This window comes from Malaclemys terrapin, chromosome 7 (assembly GCF_027887155.1).
Source record: "Malaclemys terrapin pileata isolate rMalTer1 chromosome 7, rMalTer1.hap1, whole genome shotgun sequence".
Lineage (NCBI taxonomy): Eukaryota > Metazoa > Chordata > Testudines > Emydidae > Malaclemys > Malaclemys terrapin.
Window position 1 is genome coordinate 73,676,611 of NC_071511.1, and position 18,412 is coordinate 73,695,022.

At 40.2% G+C, this 18,412-nt stretch overlaps 1 protein-coding gene across 1 annotated transcript in view; it reads left to right on the forward strand.

Annotated features, from left to right (window-relative positions):
- Nucleotides 1-762: 762 nt before the first annotated feature.
- Nucleotides 763-18,412, forward strand: part of CDHR1 (cadherin related family member 1) — a 58,312-nt gene continuing 40,662 nt past the window's right edge. Inside the window, exons 1-7 of the mRNA XM_054036072.1 lie at nucleotides 763-823; nucleotides 1,570-1,665; nucleotides 9,483-9,628; nucleotides 11,196-11,246; nucleotides 12,875-12,964; nucleotides 13,638-13,724; nucleotides 16,808-16,924. Of these exons, the coding sequence (XP_053892047.1) occupies nucleotides 763-823; nucleotides 1,570-1,665; nucleotides 9,483-9,628; nucleotides 11,196-11,246; nucleotides 12,875-12,964; nucleotides 13,638-13,724; nucleotides 16,808-16,924 (648 nt within the window). The remainder of the gene's footprint in view (nucleotides 824-1,569; nucleotides 1,666-9,482; nucleotides 9,629-11,195; nucleotides 11,247-12,874; nucleotides 12,965-13,637; nucleotides 13,725-16,807; nucleotides 16,925-18,412) is intronic.

Here is an 18,412-nt window from a genome sequence, read left to right on the forward strand (position 1 = left end):
AGAAAACAGAGGAAAAAAAACCCTATTTCATTAATATTTTCTTTGGAATACTTTTTAAAAAGTTTCAGGATGTTAATTATAAATTGTATACCAGCTATAAAAGATGCATCAAAAACTTAACTGAAATCCAAACATTTAAAAAACAAATCTTTAGGCCATCTCATGAATAAAAAAAAACCCATCGCTGGCTTCTGTCTGATATTTTCTGTTGTAATTGATGACTGGCCTCCTTTAAAGTACTGATATTAAAGTATTGATGCTTAATGTACCATGCATTTGTTTTGAGTTCCTACCCCCTTGTTTCTCAAAGAAGCCAAAATCTAAAATAAATAAAAATCCCTCTTAGTTCTGAAAAGCAGAGGAGTAAATTAGAGAATAAGACATATTTTTAAAAATTCAACTTTACCTGCCTTCTGGCTTCTATATTCGAGCAGTGAAGAGTGGTTCATTAGGCAACCTAAACACAGTGCAAACAACCGACCCTGTGAGAGTGATGTTGATTCCTCCCAACCTTGTATCAGAAATGAGTCCCACAGCTCCTTGCAAAGTAATTGGTCTAATTAGATGGTAGGAAGGAGCTTCTTTAAATTCCTCAGAAATTAAGACGTGTCATCCGCTTAACATCTTAACATCTGTTACTGCCTCTTGCACATTTCACCACCGCACAGGTCTGAAGGAGACTTTGCAAGTCCCTTTAGACAAAAAAGCAAACAAACCAAAAACCTTTGAAACAGAGAAGAAATTAGCCTTTCCTTCAGTGGGATGAAGCATGTAAGGCATTTCGCCCCATCTTTATTTCTCAATTTGGTGCATGTTTGCCTGGGTGAGTACGGCTTTCTCTTTGTTAATAAACAAAGAGAAGGACATGGCATATCCTATAGTAATCCTTACTGATGGGATAATGTGGTCCTGAATTGTTTCCTGAGAGATTGATCACTGTGCACGTTACCCCCTCCTCCTGTTTGCATATTTTCAATTTTGTTTCAAATGGGCTATTTTGATTTTTAACTATGAGTGATTAGAATGACAACTAACTTGCTTTCTTTTTTTTTCTTTAACTTTATTGTCTGGCAGCAAGTAAGTAACTGTTTAATTATGGCTTATTGCTCATTCAGTAGGTGTAATTTAAAAATATGTTTAGAATATTGATTAGGTTATTACTTAGCCATTGGCCAGGTGTCAGACATACACACACAGAGTGTATGGGAGCTGTATACAGAAATGGTGAATGGTCGTGAAGGTTACTTTGCAAGACGCAGCTTCTGAATGTTTGAGGCTCTTTAAATATATCCTGTTTAGTTCTTTTTTTCTACACTCATATTCTTTAAATGCTGCTGTGCAGTATTTATGTGAATTATTGGTACAACACCAGAGGGGAGCAATTTAACATATATATAATTTAAAAGGTAAAAAGTTCATGAGTGTAATTGGCTATGTTACATACAAACTCACATTATTTCCCAAAGGGCTCATCATTCTTTGTACAGAGAGAGAGGCAGGATAGGAAATCTTGAGTTACTGCAGTTTATGAAATGCTTTTCTTTGGGTTCTGCTTTGTTTTAATTGCAGCTCAGGCAAATTATGCCCCCTACTTCTTTGATAATGGAGCCAGCAGCACTAATGGGAACATGGCACTTCTCAGCCTTTCAGAAGACACACCTGTTGGTCAGTATCACAGTAAATGTGTTTAAATAAATTCTAAAATTGCTGTCCTTTGTTGCCTGAATCATTACAAAGGTATGGGAAAGCATACAATTTATTTTGTTATGGTGTCCATTAACATATGCCCAAAATGTTCTAGTACCTCTGCCTTTGATGCACTTAAATGTTATTCTTTCTCTCTTTATAGACCTCACTTTATTTAAAATGACTTGTTTGAATGCAAACTGCATTTTGAAATCCTTCTTCTTCTTCTCTCCCACACTATTGGTCACCTGATTCACCCAGAGCATCTGAGCATGAGTGTTGTGAGGTCATAAATGATTTGTGAAATTAAGAGAGATTCTTGTCTGCCCAGGCAGATGTTTATGGGAAGAGAACAGAGTTGTTGATAATTATTAATGACAGCTTAACTGTACATTGAAATGAAAATAAGAGAACACACATGAGGTTTTTCTTCAAATAATTATCCTTTTTATGTTTAAAGTAGAAATGGTTGAATATTTACTGCCACAATATTTTTTTTTAATTGAAAAATTTGGATGTTTTATTTCCCAACCAGCTCTACTTTAAAGGTTTTATGGTTTTAAAAAAATAGCATAGCAAATTCCAAATGCAGCACTGGAACTCTGTTTTGTGTTTACTCTTGTCTGGCTATAGTTACTAGCTTTTCAATGAGCCCCATAAAAGATAGGCACTATCTGTTCTGGTTGGAATTAAAGTAAACGAGATTTTAAAAAGTGCTCAGCATTGGCCTTGTTCTGCTCCCACTGTCATCAATGGGGCAACACCATGCTTTGGAAAATCTCACCCTAAAGTTTCTTTGGCATGTTTTGTAACAGGAGGTGTTTGTCATGGTGTGGTTGGGAAAGTATCTCCAGCCCACTCTTGTTTGGAGTGCTATGTACTGGTTGCTTCTACTCCAGACACATCTGCATTTCAGTGGTGGTGAAGATCTAGCCAGTGGAATTTCACTCTAACAAGAAAGGACCAATGTAGCAAAAATGATCCTTCTCTTCCTTTTGGGAGTGATGGCACGGATTCTCTTCAGTTTCTGCAGCTGTAGGTCAAAGGGCCACTCCCAGTGGTGGCAGACTACAGCAACACCAGCCTGAGGTCTGGTCTACACTTAGGTTTTAGGTTGGATCATGAATTTTAGGTTAACATAGTTACATTGCTCAGGGGTGTGAAAAATCCATATCCCTGAGCGATGTAGCTATGCCAACTTAAACCCCAGTGTAGATGCAGGTAGGTCAATGGAAGAATGCTTCCACTAACCTAGCTACCACTACTTGAGAGGTGATGGTCCTACAGTGATGGAAAAACCCTTTCCGTTGTTGTAGGCCATATCTACACTAAGAGATTATGGCTGCATAGCTATGGTGCCGTAGCTGTGCTGCTACAGTCCCCATAGTGTAGACATGGGGGATCAGAGTTTCTTCTTCAGCTCTTCCCACCAATGGGAGAGTGGCAACATCAACCAGAAAAGAGGGGAAGGAATGATAATCCCTTGGAATGCACCATTTAGCACATAGCTTATCATGTTAAGGGATGCATTTTCCAATGGAATTAGCTCAGCTGGAGCCTGCCCGTGGTGACCCTGAGTTTCACTATAAGCAGACTGAAGCTGCAGTGCCAGTGGGAATTTCCTCAGACTCCAGCAAACGAAGGCCAGCACCAGTGTACCCACACAAAGCAAACCCCCCAGTGCAGTCAGGAAAGTTGTGATTTGCATCCGTGGATACTACCCCTGACACTCAGGTAGATCCCAGCTTTTCTTGTCTACACTTGGGGTTTGTTCTGGGGAAGCTACATCAGTGGCTGGCCAGTGACTACTGGAATCGAGGCAAAATCCCAACACAGACCAAGCCTATAAGAGACTGAAAATCCATTAATATACAATGAAGCAAAATGGGACTCTCATGCCATTTCAGGCTGGATGAAATTCACCCTGATGCTAAGGGTTCACTCAAAAATAATCAAATCACTTAAACCCCAGGCAGGGGCTGCAGGTTGGTAGGTGGTTAGGAGCAAGAGAGGGAGAGGGGTTTTTTTTGGCTTAGATCTCAGGTGGTCTCAGACTCCCAGCTAGAAGTGTCTCTCTGATAGGCAACTAACTAGGCTCAGAAACTTAAGAAGATGCTGGGCAGCTCTCATAAGGGGAGACATGGGATTGCTGTCCAGAAGCCAGGAGATGGTGACCCTGCCATTTAAGTGCTTCTCTGAGCCTCTTTGGTCTGAGATTTCCTTGTCTGAGTGGGCTGGAAGTAGCGTGAAAACACCTATTCTGGCAGTACTTTGGTATGTTCCTTTCCAGTCTTGCTTAGAACTTGGATGTGCCTTGAAGAAAAATGAGAAAATAAAATCAGAGTAAAACAAATTTACCTGCAGGCCAATTCAATGCATTCCTCTGTTACTAATTTAACAGGTAGTCTAGATGTGTAATGGGTTTAAAAAAATCTCAGAGTAATTTCAATGGTTCACTGTCAAACAGGAAGGAAATATCTAGTGGGGTCGCGCAGGGGACTGTCCTATGTCCAGTGCTAGTCAATATTTCCATGGATGATACCAAGCTGGAAGGGGTTGCAAGCACTTTGGAGGACAGGATTAGAATTCAAATGACCTTGAAAAATTGGAGAATTGGTCTGAAATAAATTAGATGAAATTCAGTAAAGACACGGTCAAAGTACTTCACTTAGGAAGAAAACATCAAATGCTAACTACAAAATGGGGCATAACTGGCAAGGCGGTAGTACTGAAGACAAGCATCTGGGATGATAGTGGATCTCAGACTGAATGTGAGTCAACAGTGTGATGCAGCTGTGAAAAAAGCAAACGTCATTCTGGGGTGTATTAAGAGTATCATATGTCAGACACGGGAGGTAACTGCTCCCATCTCTTGGCACTGGTGAGACCTCAGCTGAGTACTGTATCCAGTTTGGGGTACCACACCTTAAGAAAGATGTGAACAAATTGGAGAGACCAGAGGAGAGCTACAAAAAATGTTAAAGGTTTAGAAAACCTGACCTATGAGGAAAGGTTGAAAGAATTGGGCATGTGTAGTTTAGAGAAGATAAGGCTGAGGGGGGACCTGAAAACAATCTTCAAATATGTAAAAGATGATTATGAAGAGGAGGGTGATCAATTGTTTTCCATGTCCACTGAGGATAGGACAAGAAGTAATTAGCTTAGTTTGCAGTAAGGGAGATTTAGGTTGGATATTAGGAACAACTTTCTAACTGTACTGATCCTATAAGCACCTGAACAAGTTACCGAAGGAGGTTGTGGAATCCCCATCACTGGAGGTTTTTAAGAATAGGCTGGCCAAACACTTGTCGGGGATGGTCTAGGTATCCTTGGTCCTGCCTCAGCACAGCAGGGGCTGGACTAGAAGAACTCTTGATGTCCCTTTCAGCCCTACATTTCTATGATTTTTTTATTCTAAGGCTCCCCCAAGGGAAGGATCCATGTGGGGCAGCTGCTTCAGTGCTAATGTGCTGTTTATTAAGCGCTGCCTGTGTGCTGAGTGCTACACTAAGCAAAGATCCCTGTCCTCCAGGAGGTTGCAGCTAAAGGGCCAAATTGTGACATTATCAGTTACTATTGTATTTTCCCTTGTCCCTATATGAATAATGCTCTATTTGCTTCTGTTTATGACTGGAGGGGGCTGTTTGCTTGTACCCACCGATAGGATTTTGGTTGGATTTTTAATTTACTACTTTTTCAGCAAGTGGAGTCAGCGTGCCTAGGATAGCTTTTTAATTGGCATTAACACTGTGCTGGGAAGTGTTCCCAGGGCGTTAATGATATGGAGAGCTTGTGCATTCAGATATAACTCATCCAATATTAGGAGCTGAGACCGAACTGGAAGAGAAATTGCAATCAAACAATTCAATTTCAATGGCACATTAACTGCCCAGTAGTCACATAGCCAAGTGTATCAGTTATACCCGGAAAACCAGCTCAGGAAACAGTAGGGCATAAAGATCAATGAACCCCATTGTTTCCTATTGGGAGACCTCAGCAATCTCAAACTTGACATGAATGTCAATGTTTCATGTTACTTTCAACAGAAATTTCCTGCTACCCTTATAAGAAAGTCCCTAAAAACTGCGGCAGGTAAAATGCATCAATTACCATAAGAGATTTTTTTATATGACTAGTGCATAGGCTTGCAAAGAAGATGCCAGATTATATGGCTAATATTTGATTTACTGTGGTGTTCCCTCCACGCAGATCCTCTTTTCCCCCCATAAAGGATGAAAACTGCAAAGGATGAAAACCTTACTGGGTTTTTGATCACTCGGTTTCCATCCTGCAGAAGGTTCAGTGGGTAGAGGTGGATTTGCACAAGTTCAAGTTGAAATATATTCTCACACACTTGCATAACATTCTTCTTCTGTAGCCCTTATGCTGCATTGTCTACTGGATGGTTATGTGTTTCTTGGGAGTGATATTATTATTGTTATTTATTTGTATTGGGGCAATTCCTAGGAGTCCTGATGATGGCACAGGGCCCCATTATGTTAGGTGATATACAAACACAACAAAAAGGAGATCCCTGTCTGTAAGAGTAGTTAGTGTATAAGACTTGGAGCCAGGATTTCTAGGTTGCCACTGGCTCGCTGTGAGATCTTGGGCCTCTTTGACTCAGTTTCCCCATCTGTACAATGGGTTTATTATTTGCTGCTCAGCGGTATTGTTGGGCTTAATTAAAGTGATTTGCTTTCCATAGACGAAAGGTATCACATATTGCAAATGTCAAGTGCTATTTTTATCACTAATGTTCATGGCATCTGAAACTCCCAGTATAGCTTTTTAAACAGATAATACAACTGGAACAGCTGCCACAGACAAATGTGCTAGAAACCCACAGCAGGATGTCTCAGAGAGGTAGAAGAAATCAGCTGGAAGGCAGAAAAACAGTTACGCATTTGGAGAGGAAATAGACATGATAGAGATATATAAGGTTGAAGAGACAGAGAGTGAGAAATATAACAGTGAGGCAATTAAAAAGTGGAAAGTTATAATGACATAAAAAGAGTGAGAAAAAGACTGCATTGACATTGAAGTCATTGGAGTTAATCCAGATATTTGCCTGTATAAATGAGAGCAGAATCTGGCCTGAAATGTGTATAACATCAAGATAGATTTTCAGAAACAAAAACATTTGAAGTCAATGGGAGCTGCTGGATGTTCATCTTTTTTGAAAATCAGTTCCCTTATATAGGAAGCTAAGTCAGGATGTAGACACCTCACTGTGACACCCCATTTTTTGAGAAAAATCTCAGACCAAGTTTTTTCTTTTTTCCCCTTTTATTTTATTTTGCAGTAAAGCAAAAATAACTTTGACTCCTCTGTGCCTTTTCCTAGTTACTTGGTGAATTACAAAGTTATATTTATAATTTTCCTGGGAGTTTTTAAATGGAAAAGCCTAAGGAAAACATTATTTGGTTTGCAATTTTGTGCGCCTGTTTTCCAAACTCTACATACTCACTGGGGATGGGTTAAGCTGGATCTTGGCAGTGTGTACTACCAGCATACCTCCTGTTCCTCTGTTACTCTTTGCAAAATTTAAACTTTTACTTTAAGAAAATACTACATATTTAGCACTTCCAATAGCAGAGGTTGCCATACAAATGAGACCTGATGCAGTGCAGTCTGACTGAATCTTCCAATAGCCTCTCAAAATAATCCCTCTATCCTTGCGGATAACCAAATATGCTGAGTGTCCGCTTCAGATGCCATGTTGCTTGATGTTCCATAGCCCTTTAGCCCTCTGCTCCATTGTGTTCTGCCTGTGATAGGTTTAATTTCTATATCTGAAGAGTGAGCAAGTGATCTTTGAAAAGCTTTTATTACAAAACCTGAGAAAATACAAGAAAACATTCATGGTGCATAGTTGCTACTGACAGCACCACAATCCACAGCACATCAACTGTAGTTAGGGAGCTAGTAACCTGCAGCAGCATTGTCTATCTCTGCTGCTAAAATAACCACATGTGCTCTATTACAGACATCAAAAAGATATTGAACCGCTGCATGATTTTAAGCTGCTTTATAACTTAGGGTGAAAATCTTGCAAAACTCAGTGTTTCTGAATGGTTTTAACCAGGAACCAGGCAAAACTTGGTGGTTTCATCAGACAATACACACTAACCTTGTGTGAATCCTTAAATCTGGAGCCCACCTCTGCCACGTTTATTTTGAGGAGAGCACAGTTCACCTCTGTGGCCTGTGCTTGGATCATTCATGCTGCCACTGACAGAGCCAGGAAAAAAGATCTTCCTTCTAATCACCTTGCCACACAACTTCATCAGCCACGATCCTTCCTTTAGGAGAAGGAGCTATGACTTTTTGTGGGCTGTCCGTGGTATAAGCAAATTTCACTGTTCACCCAGCCAGTAGAGTTACTCAGCTACAATACTTTTGCCACAATGTAAAATATAAGTTTCCATAAGCGTGGTTTTGTGTATTGAACCCTCAGAATTTCAAGGGAGAAAAGTTCTGAGCATAATTTTTAGAGTTGTTTGTGGTTCTTACTAGAAAGAATGATCTTCCTAGTGGTTAGAGGATTGGACTGAACCTCAGGACTCCTGAGTTCTACTTCTGACTCTGGCACTAACTTGTCGTATGATCCTGGGTAATTCACATAACTTGTTTGTGCTCAGTTTACCTACCTGTAAAATGGGGATAACACCACCTGTCAGGCCCAGTTAATTGATGTTTGAAAAATATTTTAAGATCCAGAGATGAAGGGTGCTATATAAATGCAAAGTAGGATAATGGACTTCCAAGGATTTTGCCCAGTAAATGCCCCACAATGTTTTGAAAATGTAGTTCCCTCAGGAAATGTCACTTTTGATAAAAGGAGTCAATTCACCACACAAGCTGGAACCGTCTTCTCAAGTATTTAAAAATAGAAATAATATCTCTTTTGACCATCTTGTAGGTGAATTAGACTGATTAGCTTATAGGATTTATTCATTTGTGTGCGAGTGAGTGGATGGTTGGGTGTGTTGTATAAAGAATTTAAATGAAGGGAAAGCTAAGTGGAAGAAAGGAGGTTGACATTTATTTAGTTCTGAGACTGGGTAAGCCTGTGGTCATTCTGACATCTCTGTCAGGGGAGAGTTCAATAGTCCAGGTCCAGCTCTTGTGGAAGTTGTCTTCAACATTCACGGGACTCCACATATTGACTTACAGTTCCATTGTTCCAATGAGGCATAGCTGTCCTGTGAGGATGGGCAGCAGTCTTCTTGTCAGCTTCAGATGGAAGTGGGCATTTTAATGCTCTCATGGCTGGCTGGGCATCCAATAGCATTGAGGATCTCAATAGTGTGGACGATCTTAACAATCTGGGCAGTTACCCTCAATAGTGGGGAATATTACAGAGGATACAAATCATTCAGAGCTCTTACTTCTTCCTACCAGCATCACCTCAGCCTTGCTTGGGTTCAGGATTAGTCAGCTACTCTTCATCCAAATGAATTGTATGAGGGAAGAAGATTGAACTTTGTGGTATTCTGCAGCTGAGGGCTCTGGAAGGGAAGGACCCGTTGCCCACACTGATTATCTGGGTTTAACCAATAGGCAGAAAATTATGAATCGTAACTATTGAACTGTATACTTATGATCTGGTGTTTGCTTCTGACCTTAAAAATCTGTGACTATGAATACATTCCTAGAAATTGGAGCTGGTTTACAAAACTTCTCTAACCATAAAAAGGAGCTAAATGCATAAGAAATAGTTCATTGAAGACATATCCTGGTTGAAGTTACCATTGGGAAGTCTTGTGGAATGACTAAATCTATCTTTTCAGGTACACATGTGTACACTCTGAATGGAACCGACCCAGAAGGAGATCCTGTGACCTACGGAATGACCTATGAAACTGGGTCAAGAAGTTACTTTGCCATTGATGCAAATTTTGGAAATGTCACCTTGATTGAGGAGCTTGATAGAGAGGTAAAGCACAATGAAATAGTACCTATCTGCATGTTTCTATAATGGATTCACGTTTTTAATTTGATTAGTAGTTTTAAGGGAAAGTGTCAATTCAGACCATGGTGTAAATGGTAACTTGAAGTCTTTCAGTCATGATTTGAAGACCTGAATTACTCAGTCAGAGGTTATGGGTCTGTTACGGGCATAGGTGGGTGAGGTTCTGTGGCCTGCAATGTGCAGGAGGTCAGACTAGACGGTCCCTTCTGCCCATAAAGTCTGAGTCTATTTGGCCTCCAAATCATGTAAACTTATTCTGCAGTCTAATTGTATCCATATTAATATAATGCAGTATATTATTGCACTTGTCACCTCCTTTTCCAGTTCATTTATAATATTGCTTCTACTACAGAATCTTTGAGTACCCAACTGTTAAACTCTTAGAATCACAGAATATCAGGGTTGGAAGGGACCTCAGGAGGTCATCTAGTCCAATCCCCTGCTCAAAGCAGGACCAATCCCCAGACAGATTTTTTGCCCCACATCCCTAAATGGCCCCCTCAAGGATTGAGCTCACAACCCTAGATTTAGCAGGCCAATGCTCAAACCACTGAGCTATCCCTCCCCCCTCTTGCCAAATAGAAAATTCACTGTTTATTCCTACTCTGTTTTCTGTTTAGTTCCTGATGCAGCTAAGCTTCTCTAATCCTAGGAGATGGAATCTGAATTTCTTTAGGATTCTCCCAGATGTAGGATGAGTTGGGTTCTCTGTAATTATTTTTCAAGGACAGATTGTTTATGATACCAAAAATGAATATTTCTCCGCATATATGCTCTTTCCCACATACACACAAGCATATTTTCTTAGGTGTCGGACCCTCAGTTAAGTGCCATGCTGCCACTGTTGAATTTCCTTAAATATTTCATTTGGGACTGATTACAAATAATGGAAATAAAAGTCACTAAAATGGGTTAAGAAACATGTATCCAGTTAAATGAAAGCCCTTCCTGTCAGCTCAGGATAGTCCCACCAAACATGGCATATTAGGCAACCTTGTTCCAAGATCAGATGCTCTAAACTCCTAATTTGACCTGTTTTCGGGGAAAATCCTTTTCAGGTGAGACTGCCCAATGTTTATTAAATCCCTTAAACCACTGTATACCAATGAGCAGAAGTTTCACACAATACCTTTTTAGTTAGTATTTTCTTGAAAAATGCAAAGGTTGACTTCCAGCAACTCACCCATAGGAATTGCTGGATCAAATTGCATGGTCCCGCTAGTCCAGCATTCTGTCTTCAACAGTGGCCAACACTGGATGCCTCAGAGGGAAATGCAAGAAATCCCACAAAATGCTGATGTGGGCTAATTTCCTCACCCCACCCCATGAAAGACTCATCCTAATCCCTAATAGTTAGAGATCATTTTATGCCCCAAAACATGAGGTTTTATTTCCTTTCCAATACTCACTTCGTTAGTGTTAACTGTTATAACTCTGGGTATTCTTGCGATCCATTTAAATACGCAAACCCTCCTTGAATAATTTTGCTAAATACTGGACCTCTGTTTAAATGAATTGCCTTTGTTTGCAGAAAGAAGATGAGATTGAAGTTATAGTCAGTATTTCAGATGGCCTGAGTACAGTGAGTATTCACATGTGCCAAAGCTTGTCAAGCTCACCCTTTCTGCATTCGCCACCTTTCATACTGTATCTTGTTATATAAGAAAACATGGTAAAAATGAGGGTCTTATGCTACTTATGCTCTTTGATGAAATCACAGTAACTCAGACCTAAATCCAACTCCTTGCAGTCATTTCAAACTGATTTTGGATTCTGTAGTCCAAGGCAAAAGTCTGACTCAAAGTAGGCTGTAAAACCATGGTATCTTTTCATACAAGGTGTCACCTTAGGCTGAGACAACAGTAGGTCTCAAGCCCAAAGAAGGGTTGGGCCTGGTAAATTTTTGGAGACCTCTAATGAAAAATTCAGTGTTGCAGGAATTAGTGTTGGAGAGTCAGTAGCTGGTGTTCCTCCCTTTGAGTCACTAGTGAACTTTCATGGTATGGCGTTGCACTATGAAGCTCTGTTTTGCTTGGGGTGCTGTTTTTGTTTGTTTTGTTGTTTGTTGTTGAAGCTCTTATTATTAAGGGCCTGATATCATTTTCACAAGACTAATTGAAGTGACTGCACCAATATCCTGACCTAATTCCACTTGAGACCCATACATTTCCCTGTTGTTTTTATTTGTTTTAAAGATAGGAAGGATGGTTTTATGATTAAGGCACAGGACTGGTGGTCAGAAAACTTGGGTATTACTTCTGGATGTGCCACAAAACTATCCATGGTAACTTGGGCAAGTCACGTAGGCCCAGATCCTCAAAGGTATTTCAGCGCCTAACTCCCATTGATTTCAGTGGAAGTTAGGCACCAACATACTTTTGAGGATCTGGGCCTTAATCTCTGTGTTTTCATTTTCTCCTCTGTAAAACTGGAATAATGATTCTCTGCAATGCTTCCTTACTCAGAGGAGCGTAGTGAGAATAAATGTTTAGGAGGCTCATATATAATGAGCAGTGCCATAGAAATCTCCTTAAATAAAAGTATCTGGATCAAGTATACATCTTTACTTCACAAAAAAAGTTGCACTTTTGCTGGGAATTGATGTTAGCTACTGCATTCCATCCCAGAAGGGGCTCCTTTATGTTGGATGTCAGAGTGAGTTCTCTAGGTATAAATGGGACCAGATTTTCAAAGTTAGCTGCATGCATTTGCAAACACCCAATTAATGCACACTAAAACCAGTGGTATCAAATGAGGTATCTGTGCACATCATAGCCAGCTAAGCACCTAAGTAGCCTTGCCTATGCACAGATATCTCATTTATGTGCATGCATCAGGTATGTTTTGAAGCTCTGGAAGAGTCTAGTAAGTGTGAAACTAACTTTGAAAATCAGCCCCATAATCTGTTGTTCATAGCGTGCCCTGAGACTTTTGAAAGTCATAATATACATCAATAAATAATACTCTCAGGGAGAGCTTTACATTGCCTTTCTTTTGAGGGGGGGCAGGGGCAGGAAATTCTTTAAGAAGCCCATGATGTTCTCTCTTTCCATTTTCCTACTGAATTATGGTAGCTTGAGGACATTCCACAACAAAGCAGTTTTCACTGCTATTGAACTCCTTAGCCAGTTGGGATCATAGTGTGCAAATGAACAAGCATATGGTATAATTTAGTTTATTTCAATAAGTGTTTATCATATTCCACTCCAGGTTGCTGAAAAAGTCCGAATCCTTGTTACAGATGCTAATGATGAGAGTCCAGAATTTATCAACACACCTTACATAGTCCAAGTCCCAGAGGTTGGTTGAGGGTTTTTTTTCATGCTATAAGTAAGTTTGAATGGGGAACAGGGAAAAGAAGCGAATATGTTTTCTGTAACATCCCATCACTAATGTGATTAACTCAGTGTTTAGCTGGTTAGGTTTTGAGTATCACTAAAGTGTACGGTTAGTGAGGAAGTCATGCTGTGGTGTTCTCCACTGTCTGAATGCATGAGGTCTCCCATGGGAAAGCTGTGATGCTTATTTGCACACTGTTTTCCACAGGAAGCCTGCTCCTGCTCCCATTGAAGTCAATGGGGATTTTACCACATCATAGAAGAAGAAGATTTCTCTGTCTCCTTGACCCCTACACAGACATTTCTCTTTTCCCGTTTCTGCCCCAATCTTTCCCTTATTTTTAATATATTTTCTTCCTCTTTCATCCCATAATTTCCCTCACTTTCATCCCCACTCATACATGTGCCCATTCACTCTCCATCACATTCTGTGTTTCATTCTCTGCTGACTTTCAGTCGCTTTTCCTTCTACCTTTTGAATCCCCTATTCCCACCTGCCTTTCTATTTTTGGTTTCTCATTCCTTTGCTGCTTTCCAGCCCTCTCTCATTCATTCCTCATTTCTTGCCTCTCTCATCTTTTATCTCCCATTACTCTGCCAGTCCCCCTGATTCTAGTAACTGTTTTGATTCACAGAACACTCCCTCGGGGAGCAGTATCTTTAAGATCGAGGCAGTGGACAAAGACACGGGTTCCGGGGGAAGTATCACCTACTTCTTGCAGGTATGGGCATTACATGTATGTTTAAAAGTTGTCTCATTTACTGAGGTGTTCAGGCCTCAGGAGGATAAAAACAAGGCCATGGAGCTTGTTAGAAGTGTCACCATAACAGTAGGAGTGATCCCAGAAAATACATGAGATAAATAGATTCTAAATTAATATGCACCTCTAGGAAAAAGCTAGGGTGGTTGACCATGGCCTGGGAATTGTTAGCATTCAGCTTCAGTTCAGGATTCAATCATCTTCAGCCCTACTCCTGCCTTCTCTGATCCCTCCTCAGCCTCCCTCAGCTGCACGTGGTTCTCTGCAGTGCTTCAGCACAACACTCCTGCTTCTCAGTGAAGTCAGGGTCATCTCTCCTGGCTACCTGTTAGGCCTGGTCTACATACGCATTGTATAGCAATATAGTTAGTTGGTTAGGGGAGTGGGGATTTTTTTGTTTAGTTTTTTTTACTGTAGTAGTTCTACTGGTACAACCTCTGGTATAGATGCAGTTAGATCAGAAAGAGGTACCTTAGACCAGTATAGATTATTTCCCTTCCTGCATGGAAATAAGCTAAACCAGTATAAGTACATGTACACCAATATAACTGCATACACAGCAGGGGTGATGTACCACTGTAACTATGCCAGGATAACTAAAGCAGTGCAACTTTTATACTAAGTAAGGCCTTAGTGTGGGAGGAGGAAACACGGCTGAATTATCAGGTGGGTCAGAAAACCTCTGTTGCACTCCTGATAACTCTGGATAAGAGTCAGACAGCGGAGAAAGAACTCTCTTGTGACTGGTCCTGCATTGTGATCTGATAGGGTCCATCAGCTAAATATTTTTGTTACCTCCATCATATATATTCACACGTCCTTTCATTTTCGCTGCTCTCCTCCTGCTCATACTTGCAACACTGATTAACTTATGCAGTGTTTTAAGGTTCTAACAACATTTGTCTCCTGCCACATCACTGGCATTCTCATATTTCCTGCTTCCTTTTCTGTTCCCCACTTATTCTCTCTCTTGTTTATCGGGAGCATAGGCAAGTAGCTACTATCACTTTTGCACTATCTCAGTGAAGAGAAGGACAAACAAGGGTACTGCCTTGAGTGAACTAATAACAGATATTTAATAGGCATGTTTGAAAGGGTTGACCACGTTCCCTCGTCAAGACAATCCTGTAAAGAAAAGGTGGCTACAACCTGAGCTACTGTTGCTAAAAGCTTAGCCTGCCGCTGAATAATTTTGATTCTCCCCAGTAAGAGGAAGTGGTACACATAGACTAACTCATTCATTACAATATCTACTTAGACAAAAGTGAGTGCAGGATCAATGTCTACTTGAGAAAATGCAAATATTTATGTAGGATTAAAGCTAATTGTCTTAACATGAGATAACTGAAAGAAAAAAACATCCTAAACCAAATACTGTAATCAGCCAAAAAGACACAAAAAGCAAACACAATGATCTTACTGCAAAGGAAATCTAACTCTCATTTAAATTCAATGCCACTTACAAATCCACTCTGCAATTCTGACAAGTCCCTCAGATCAGGTCACTCTGTGAAAACCCATTTCTCTCACAGAAATTGAGTCTTTTACTTTTTTTTCAGTCATTTTTGTTCTGCGTTTTGCCACTCTATTCCCCTCTTGAGATGCTAGTGACCCTCATTTTCTCCTTAGCAAGAGGCAGAGCTAGCAGACAATATGTTGCATTGTTTAATGTCACCCGTAGTCACTCACTGAAGAGGCACATTATCTACAGAGCATTGTTATAATACCTGGACAATTTTCACAGGCTGTGCTTTTGTTTGACAGTACATTTCTATCTGTCCTCCTATCCCCTTGTTAGGAGTTGCTCATTAACTCCTAAAACTTTCATCTTTGTGTCAGAAATTTTCTAGATTTGTGCTCTTCCTGAAGGCAATTTTTGTTAGTTTGAGGAAAAATTGGTTTTGTCATTTTTGAATATGAGGACACTGAACAAATGTATTTTCCCATTGTAAAAGAATGATTGCAAACTTTTTGTGAACAGTGCTAGATGCAGCCAGGTTAGATTAATGTAGAAAATTGAAATTTGGCACAAACGTAGCCTTACTGTTAAGAGAAGCTTTTGGGTGCCCTATTGAAATTAGCTTTTGATATGACCAAGTCATGATCCTTTGAAAATCTCATACGTAATTCATTTTGCATAGGGTTTTTCACTAAGCTTACAAAATGTGCAGCAAAGAAGGCCATGCCATACATGTGTATATATGACTAACGTATCAGTCTAGCAAAAAGTCCACTTAAAGTGTGCATTGGTTGAAGCAAAAGGCTCCACAAGAGCTATTGGCTCACTCCCTGAGAGCTCCCAAGTATCACATAACAGGGACACACTCTCTCTCTCTCAAGTGTTGGCTTTTTACAATGTACGGGATAGAACATTCTAGTAGTGATGTCTACTCAAATATGTCAAGATTTTCAAAACAACCAGTGAATTTGGTGCTTCAGTGTTTGGTGCCCACCATGAGACACCTTAAAAAGCCCTGATTTTTCAGAGGTTAAATGCTCAGCACGTTATCAAAATCAGGCCTCTTTAAAATACTTCAGATTAGGCATCCAAAATTCAGCAATCACTTTTGAAAATCCTGGCCAGTGTTCCAGATAATGGAATGTACATGAACTATTGCCAGTTTTTTGGAAGCCAGTAGAATTTTGAAGTCCTGAAGAGGGACACAACTTTTTTGTGTGTCACAGGGAGGAGGGGGGAGGGTCATCTTTTTATTTTCTAAAACAAAAAAAACCCAACTAATTCCATCCAATAAACTATGTTAACAGAATATTATGGCTACATAGTTAAATATTAAAGGCTGGGAAATGTCTAAGTTAAGGTTGCTGCATTATTTTGAATAATGAGAAAATTGTGACCTGTTCATAAATTGTTCCTGAACACAAAGAGGTGAAATTAATCACATGAATTATTCATTACATACTATTTACCCACCTCTGTTTATTATTCTAGTCTATATCTTTAGCAAGTTAAATAAAATATAGTCCAAATACCAGTCTTGTTTCCATACCAGTAATCTTTCACCACTTCTCTTCTTTTCTTCTAGAACATCCGTACTAATAAGTTTACCATAGACCGACACAGTGGTGTTCTTCGCATCAAAACAGGGATCACTCTAGACTATGAAAAATCAAGAACCCATTTTGTCACCGTGGTAGCAAAGGTATCAAGCTCTTTCCTGAAAGAAGAGGCAGGGAGGGGAAGGACTTTAACTGTGGAAAGCCACATCTGAGAATGGACCAAAGAAGAATGGGGAAGAATTAGACGCAGAGGAGTATGCCTTCAGAGTTACTCTCATTCTGGCTAGTGCAGTAATCAGCAGTGTGTGCGCTGTAAGAGGGAACCCACCATTATGAAGGCATGAAGCAATATCTAGGAGTCGGAGTTATCAGCACATAAAGTAGAGTAATTAACTGCAGTACTGGCAGTGTTTGTGTGCATCACTGCTCTTTGTCAGTACAGCAGGTGGAGAATAGTCACGCTGCAGAACAAAGGTGACATCGCTTCTCCAAAAACCATATATTTTCTTCCCTCTCTTATGGACTGACTAATGGGACATAGTTATTCATATCCTTTAGAGGCAGCTGCACATTCCACTCCTCTCCCCACTGCTATAAATCCTATGGAGTCTGTGCTTGTGGCACTGCTGTAGACTCATAACAGACTGTCAAACTATTGAGTCTGAGGTGCAAAGACTTGCAGAAATATATAGGACCTGTAGTTCTGACAGACACATTTGGGCAGGTGCTATGAGGTGACATGACTTCTGCTAGGCCACAAAGAACATTTGTGGGGACCTACTAGGGTGACCAGATGTCCCTATTTTATAGGGACAGTCCTGATATTTGGGGCATTTTCTTCTATAGGCACTTATTGCCCCCCATCCCATGTCCTGATTTTTTTCACACTTGCTGTCTGGTCACCTTAGGACCTACAAAGTGCTCTTGTGTTTTGTGAGAAGAGCTCGGCCTGGGTGTCATTTAATTTTTTGGGGCCAGACTTGAATCGGGGAGGAGTTTATGGCAAAATGTGGTCCAAATTCACCTGTCTTTGTTATAGTGCAGATTGGCTGGGGGTGGGAGGGAGTGGACATATCCCTGCATAAAAGTGCTTTATTCTTGTTACAGTGGGGACGCAAAACTATTCACTGCTTTAATAGTCAGCATAATTACTAAAGGGTTAAAATCTTCTCATGTATTGAGTCGTCTCTCTAATTGGCTCTGTCGTGTCAGTAGCACAAACAGAGTTGATTACACCGTGGCCACTTAACAATTCCCAGCTTTATGCTCTTTCACACCTTTGACTGTATCACAAGAGTCCCTAGGAGACTTTGATCACATGCAGAATTTAATCTTCCCCAGCAATGCACTTCCTGGAGCAGTGTCTTTTGTTATGCCCTACATTTAGCATGAAAAGTTATAGATGTTCCTCCAGATTTGGCCTCTTCTTCTCACTTACCTGTTTCCTGCAAAGACTGGTTTTCCTCCCTAGGTGGCATTGATAAATAGGAGCTCAAATGCAAAATACTACATGTGATTCCATGTATCAGTACAACCACTTTTAATGTTAAAAATGACTCCAGGGAGACTCAGGGCTGTCTGCTTAATCAAAGAGGGAACTAAACAAACCAAAAATAGAAGGAATAGGACAG